The following is an 8,208-nucleotide window of genomic DNA, read 5'->3' on the forward strand; positions in this document are numbered from 1 at the left end:
TGTAAAAAATCCCTTTAGAACTTTGAATTCCCCTTACTAATCAAACATGAACACACCATCTGACCTCTTTTCAGGACAAAATTGGGTTAATATGTGCTGAGAATTTACAGAGGTAAGCAAACTTCTCCTCATATACTGGTAAAAATCATAAAGAGGCACAGTATGGAGCTACAAGAGTGAAGGAGGGTGGCTCTCTGTGTTCACTCAGAAGAGATCTACTCAGTCAAAATCAGTGAAAATCTCACTGTGTGTGCACAGGCCTTTCACTTGTACATAATTTACCCAGTAAAGAGATATCTTGCTGTCTGTCTCTCTTGGCAGGACGTCGAGATACGGACCAATGCAGCTCTCTATCTGCCCCAGATCAGCGAGCTGTTGAACCGAGTGCCCCGGCAGATGCTGCTGCTGCTGAAGACCAATGACTTGCTGAGGGGCATCGAAACCACCTTACAGACCAGAGCCTCATCCTCGTCCTTCATCAACATGTCCCGCTGCTGCATACGCGCCATGGCAAGGTCAGAAAACAGAGTGCTCTTTAATCTATCGTAGCCGTTTGTGTTTTGTTATCGAACTTCATGATAAATTTTATTTTGTTCCTAGTGAAAAAGCACTTAAAGGATCAAGTTTTCAGTTTAAAATTCACTCCACCAGTTTACTTAGGGCATTTTCTCACCTGCAATTGTTTGGTCCAGTTAAAACCATGACCACCATGGTCCGTTTCATCTGGTTTGTTTGGGCTCGTGTGAAAGCTGTCAGGTGAACCGTGGTGTGGACAGAGTCTGCCTGAGAAGGCGGGTCTTGGTATAGTTCCAAGCAGATCTGGTGCGCCTCATTTGTCATGTGAAAGCAAACAAACCAAACACAGAATTTTATTAGAGAAGATCTGATTTTAGCATGATTTCAAAAGCTGACCTGCTAATAAATCCACCTGCTGATAGTGAAATATGTTCATTATAATTTATCAGTATAAGACATAAAAAACCTATATTTCTGAAATTAATTTAGTAACAGGTATGCTCTTCAGCAAAGGCTCTAATTACAAAGTGTGTGATAGCGATCCCACAGTAATACAACTGTATGTCACACACATAAAAAAAGGTAAAGGGTGGATGCGCTCTCTCTCTCTGTCTCTCTCTCTCTCTTGCTAAACGAAGGTAAACAGAAAAAAATCCAGGTGCTTTCTGGTTATTCCTTTCTTCACAAAATTTCTGCAAACTCAATATATAAAGATATACAGCAGGAATGGCAGACACAGCGCTGCAGCTTCCTGTCTCCATCTGTTAGTCATTATTCATAACATGAAGCGTTTTGCTAAATAAATAAATCTAATTGGATATTTCTCTTAAATACACACAGCAGAGGTGCTGGAGAAACTTCTGTCAGTCGCTGGAATTTGATTGATGCACTGATGATGCAGGATGACAATCGGCAAAACTGTCCAATCAACAAGTTACCCGTCAGTCTGCAAAACTACATGTTTACTCCTCTTGTTTTGTTTGTAAAACGTCAATGAGAACAGGAAGTGGACCAGAACTCAAAAAAGAACTAATCTTTCTGTGTTTTTTTTTCTTTTGGTCCGGACCAAATGAACCGACCTACAGGTGCGAAAACACCATTGAATATGGTGAACCCATCATGCAAATGGGAGCAGGTGACAGAAGTGATAGAAAGGCTATATACATTATGGCTTTAAGTACAAATCGAAACACAGACGGAGTGCTATCCGGAATTTTTATAAGTAAGCCTTCCAGGAAAAGATTATATTTTCAATATATATGTGTTTTTTAATTTTGATTTTGGGTCTGCATGTTGATGTCTAGGAGGTGAATTTGTTACCAAGAAAGTGTCTTCACCAGAAATGGCACCAAAATATTGAAAAATCCTCCATGGAAGCTGCTTATCTGATTATTATTATTATTATTATTATTATTATTATTATTATTATTATTATTATTATTATTATCATTATTATTATTATTATTATTGTTATTAAAGCTACTACAAGAGGTTTTAAATTGGTTATCAAACAGTCTCGGTTTAACACTGATGCTTTATACGACCAGCATAAGCAAATGAGACCCCCAAAGAAGAGATCAACTGTTTCTATATAGTTTTACGTGATTGCGGCCACCAGGAAATGCTACTGCTTTTGTCCAGATGAGCCTCCAAAATCCAAATATGAAATAGTAAATGTTGATTTCATGGTGTGATGGCTATAGTTTCACAACAGCCTCTCTCTCAATATGAAAATCTGTCACTGGGCACAATTTTTCTTGGGAAAAGTTTAGAATAAATGATGAAACTTCTACATGTAATGTTACTCCCTCCTCCACCTCAACACCAACCTTTATTGCTTGTTGGTGCGAAACAATTAACAATTAACGTTACTCTATTACAGTGTTACTATGCAATGCACATCATTACAATATCTTTTAATGTTCCTCCTCAGTGAACATGCTTCTTTCGTTTGTCTAATTTCCAAAACGGTGTTGATCATTTCTCCATGGAGCTCGGCTCTGAGGAAACAGAAAGCAGTCCAGTGTCGTGTGCAGGAGTTGTCTTTGCAACAGCGTCAGGAAAAACTTGGGAACACTAGGAGTGGGGAGTTGAAAAGTTGTCTGCTTTCACTAGAAATTTTCTCACACCACAGCTTCATATAGAAACAGTAAAAATGTAGGTCTTCAATGATTTTTGACGGATGGAAGTAGGACATTAGTGCTGAACAGTGGCTTCAGAGCTGGGTTGAGAGGTTCACTTTAAAAATGTATTCCAATACAGTTACTAGTTACCTGTTAAAAAAACTAGTCAGTAACAGCACATCATCATTTGTGGACCCGTTAAGGGATGTTTCGGCCTTTTATCACAAGACACCCTCAGTCAAGGCGGGCCCAGCCCAGGTTGATCAGGTCTGGGGGTGTATCATGGTTGGCTTCTTAGTGGTCAATTAGGAGCACAGCCGGGATCTCTTTTCTTCAGTCGTAGTCACGTCATACGGTATTTATCTGATGGTGGAGCTCAGCGTTTTGCACAAATAACAATTTCATTTGTACATTGCCACTGATTACAGGACTTACTACAACTGCAAATGTAACAACTCACGCAGTACAATTTACAATTAGAACAAAACTACAAAATAGCATCACCATATCAGGAGGAACAGTCACATCCAGGCATCGTATGTTTGTGATTCAGTCCTGTTTAGTGGACTATAAATCACAACCAGCACCGTCATTACATCACTAGGAACCCTCTCATCCAGGCGTCCTCTGTTTTATGACTCAGTCCTGTCTTGTGGACTGTAAATCACAACCAGCAGCATCAGGTGGAACCGTCACGTCCAGGCATCTCCTGTTCCTGATTCAGTCCTTGTTAAGCGGACTGTAAATCACAACCAGTTACCTGTTGAAAAATCTCGTCAGTAACCTAATTAAAATATCACAGTTTTAAAGTAATGTAACTTGATTACTTTCTATTATGTTTGGATTACCTCAATATAAAATATGGTGAAATTGTTCAGCCTAAAGGAGTGTTTTTGGGCTGCAACTAACAATTATCATAGATCAATAGATCAATCGGTTGATTTCTCAATTACACAATGAGTTGTTTGGTCCATAAAATGCTAGAAAATGGTGAAAAATATTGATCAAAATCCAAGATGACATCCTCAAATGTCTTGTTTTGTCCACAACTCAAAAATATTCATTTTACTTTCAGAGAGGAGTAAAGAAACCAGAAAATATTCAGATTTAAGAAGCTGAAATCAGAGAATTAGGACAAAAATGACTCAAAATGATTTATCAGTTATCAAAATAGTCGCAGATTAATTTAATTGTCAACTGGTAAAAGACTAATCATTGCAGCTCTAAGAGTTTTATGTTGTTTGGTTTATTAGTATTTCCAGCTGTTCCGTCCTTTGTTGTGTGCAACTGATTGATTGATTTAATGATTGATTTAAAGACAAAATAATGTTGAAATTCCCACCCAGTGAGGCATTTTTTAACTAGAGGTCATGATAATGAATTCGCAATTATGTGTGCCCTGTGCATGCTGTGTTTATTGTTCTTTATTTTAAATCCTAATCCTACTAACAATCCATCCGTCTTTTTTTTATCTGCAACTGTGATAGAATACGGTTACCTTTTTTTCGTATCCATGTTACATAATCCATACATAATTAAGAGGTAAGAAAGACCTTGAAATCTAGTAGCAGTTGGAATGGACAGGATACTGTGTCAACCTGCTTCATGTGTGTAGCTGTTGGATTTCCACATTTGTTCTCAGACGATGAGCTGTTTGTGTTCAGTTTGATGGCAGACTGAAACAGCAGTTTGTTGAAGATTAGTCAACAAAACAGGAAGTTAAATCTTCTTGGAGTGAAGTGTTCCTCTTTATTCTATGTTTAGAATTTAAAAATGTCTGACTTTGGCTCCCCTGGTGGTTGACTCAAATAAGACACTGTCACAGACAAGAATAAAGCCAGTAAAATTAGGTAATTATTCTGCTACACTTACAGAGACGTTCCATCATGTTCCAGTGTACAAAAGAAGAATTACTGTCTGTAGTAAAACATAAAAACATGTATAAATGACTCCTTAAGGATGTGTGAATAATATCCTTCAGTTTCTGAGATGTATGCATACACAGTGGAGCGATGAGACGTGTCAGAACTAAAGACAAACTGAGCTGACAAGTAGGTCTCTTTGGAAGAGGAGTGGAATTTTGCCACTGTATGTTTGGGAGAGCAGAGATGTGTGCTGTCAGTTCAGCTCTCAGCTGATGTCTGAGGGACAGGACTGTGGACACAGTCAGGCTCTGTGCGCAGCCTGCTGCTGCACTGCTGACAGTGGTGGAGCCGGTCTGAATAAGCACATCTTATAAAATATTAACCAACTGTAGTGCCAGGGGTAGTAATGTAATACAGGTGCCAGGGGATGCTGCGGTGCCACCTCATTCCCACAGCTCCACTCCAGCGTTCTGTACTCACAGCAGCTCTGTTTCACTGAAGGAAAAGCTTTTCTACAGCTCCCACTGTGTTCATGTGCTGTCAGCAGCCACAACCAGACCCTTTCAGCCACCTTTTCTCCTGTGTTCCTGATTTTTCTAAATGCAAGCAGATCAAGGTGATTATCTGTCTCCTGGACAGGAGCTGCCTGCGTGCAGTTTGTATGTCTCTCATCTTTCTGTAGGCTGATAGTCTGCATGTGATCACCATGTGGTAGACTGCTGACCTGTCCTGGGTAGCCTGCCTATTTCCTCTAGTCTTCATAGGCTCAACAGAATAAGTAGCCAAGACCAGGGCTGCCCAAAGTGGCGCCTGTGGTTCAGCGTTGGTCTGCCATACTGTTCAGTTTGGCCCATAAACATTTATAGCAAAAAGATTCATTTAAAAAAAATGCTCTTTATGTTGTTTTACTTTTTTTGTGAAAATGCTGGTTTGTAATTGCAAAACTCTGTTTAAAGCATCCTTAATCCTTTTTTTTTTCATAATTTGCAATTTGAGAATGGTGCACAGAGTGACATTTTGCACAGGAAGTCACTCAAGTAAGCCGTGGTTCTCAAAAAGCCAAAAAAACCAATTCCACAATTTCAGAAACGATAACAACTAAACCAGCCAAATAAATCAATAGATGAAAAAACAAATTATAATCTGTTGTTGCTTATTACTCTTAACTAACAAATGGCACTCATAGAACTGTTGTATAAAAGCAGTATCACACTTGAAGTTGTGCTGATGTACTGATCAACAGCACGGCTGTGATTATTTTTGGCCAAAATCACAGCTGTGCTGATATTCGGTACATCAGCACTTCCTCCTGTGTGATGTTGCTTTAATAATGAATATTCAACGGACATTGGAATAGGAATGTGAAAAAATATCCAAATATCCTAAGGAAATAAAACATACATAAAAGAATGGCCAAGTCTTATAATGGAAGGGAAAACCCTACTGTTTATTCTACATCATGTCGGCTAAAATGTTTATGACATTCATGACTTTCTTATGCAAACAAACATACATGTAAACACAACAGGCAGTATTGAGGTCAGCAAAATTTATTGAGGTCATGTCCATTTATCGTAGGATAAGTTGATAACATAATTATTATGACAGGCCTACTTGATCAGCACTTCGGTCCATGACAAGACTGCGAGTCTGCAGCCACCCATGCAGCTCTGTGAAGCTGTAAAGGCACAGTGGAGCTTTGAGTTAGAGTCAGCACACTAACATGATCTTAGTGACAATGTTGACATGTTCATGTTGACTAATTAGAGGTTAACAACATATACTTACTTACTCTCTTACAGCCAGATAACTACATAAGATATGCTTTCTACGTCAGTCTTTTTCTCATGTAGATGTTTTGTTCAATTCAAATATGATTAATATGATCAGAATGTAAGTGTGCTCTTTGCAGCAACAAACAGGAAGCAGTAAACTTTGGTAATGTCCACAAAAACTCCTCATATAGCATCACACAAATGACAGTTGGTAAATTAACAGTGTTCTCAGTAGGTGTTTAATAAAACTGTTCACTTCTCATTCTCATGGTCTTCTCCCACTGAAAAGGCTAAGAAAGGTTAAGTTTGTATATTTGTCCCACAGGTTGCTTTTAATTACCTTTTTATGCTACTGCTGCTGGTAGCAACTTAAGGCAACAAAATAAAGTTTATATGGAAATACAGTTTATTGATTATATTGATGCCGAATTCTGTGGAAATTTGTGATCATTTGACACCTTTTATTTTGTGTTTCTAGAATTGTGTGTTTTTCTAGTCACCTAATTAATTGCTAATATGTCACATTTCTTAAACAAAGTTTGGTGTAATATTTTCCCCAGAGAACACAGGGGTCTTTAGTTTATTTTACTCACTTTCTAATGGCTGTATGCAGTAAATGGTTCCCCTTTTAGTGCAGTGTCAGTTCACAAACACTACAAAAATTTGATCATTTGGAATATTCCCAGATAAGTATGACAAACCGTAAAATATATGTAATTGTGCAATAAAAACTGAGTTTTATAGTAAAAGAGTAGTTTTACTTATGATTGAAGGCTCTATATTGCCATAAATGGCACTTTTTTTTAATTAAATGAAACATTTCCTGCCATACCTCGCCGTGCTCGTCAGAAATCTTGCACCCTGGTCCATGCTGGTGCCACCCTCAGGTCAAATTTCTCATCCTCTGTATGGCAGTAAGCAATATTCCAGCCTGCAGGGGCTGTTAATGAAGCTTTATACTTTTACAAAAGTCTCAGACAAGTCCTCTCAACTTTTTCAGAATTGTGAAAATCTTATTTGCATCATGCATCGGTGTCATACTAATTGTGTGTTTTGATATGATTAGCGAATTGTAGGACAACTCAAGAACATTTGTAAAAAATCTTGACAATCCAACCCAATTCCTTCAAATATTCTCTCCTTCTTCTTCTTCTTCTTCCTCCTCTGCTGTGGCTGACAGGCACAAGAGGAGTAAAGCTCGGTCCAGGACGAGGCGTCTGCGGATCACGCTGGCAGAGTCTCTGAGCCTGTGGAGACTCTCCATGTATGAACTGCTGCTGTGGGTGAAGGGCTCCATGTTGGTGCACTGGATCACCGCTCTGCTGTCGTTTCTGCACTGACACACATCTGGACAGCGCTCTGGAACATGGACAGCGGGCTGCAACTGCTGGATCCCGAGGGGTTTCAAATACGCATTTTGAGTATGTGCTCATACACACACATAACATGAATGAGTTCCACTTATCTTAATGGCACAATTTCTAACTCAGTGGAGACATAAAATGACACAAATGCTGATGTCATTGGACAGCGGGAGCAGACATGGCTGCTGATAATTTTATAGACCTGTTGCCTCAAGATCACAACTTTTACTATTTTTGCAGCCTGCAGAGTTGAGACAAACCATAAACTATTTCCTCATGATCGTTAGATCAATATAACTATCATCATGCCTCTACAAAGACCAAAACATGTGCCAACTGACCGAATCTGGCAACCCGCCCTATAGTTGTAGACGTTGCAGCATCAAGCATAAATTTCATTTAGACTAGTGTACTCGTCTGAGAGTAAGAAAACAAAAAAAAAAGCCTTCTCTGCCGTAGAAACATGGCAGTTCAACATGGTGGACTCCACCAATAAACCACCCTATATCTTACACACTGGACCTTTAACACGCACACATGAGATTGATATTCATCCTCTCATCTT

The 8,208-nt window shown here is 38.9% G+C and overlaps 1 protein-coding gene across 1 annotated transcript in view; it reads left to right on the forward strand.

Annotated features, from left to right (window-relative positions):
- Positions 1-7,782, forward strand: part of adck1 (aarF domain containing kinase 1) — a 135,341-nt gene extending 127,559 nt beyond the window's left edge. The window contains exons 9-10 of the mRNA XM_084742999.1: positions 322-515; positions 7,460-7,782. Coding sequence (XP_084599125.1) covers positions 322-515; positions 7,460-7,619 — 354 coding nt within the window. The 3' untranslated portion in view covers positions 7,620-7,782. The remainder of the gene's footprint in view (positions 1-321; positions 516-7,459) is intronic.
- The last annotated feature ends 426 nt before the right edge of the window (positions 7,783-8,208 follow it).

This window comes from Lutjanus erythropterus, chromosome 18, assembly GCF_056507025.1.
Source record: "Lutjanus erythropterus isolate fLutEry1 chromosome 18, fLutEry1.hap2, whole genome shotgun sequence".
Lineage (NCBI taxonomy): Eukaryota > Metazoa > Chordata > Actinopteri > Lutjaniformes > Lutjanidae > Lutjanus > Lutjanus erythropterus.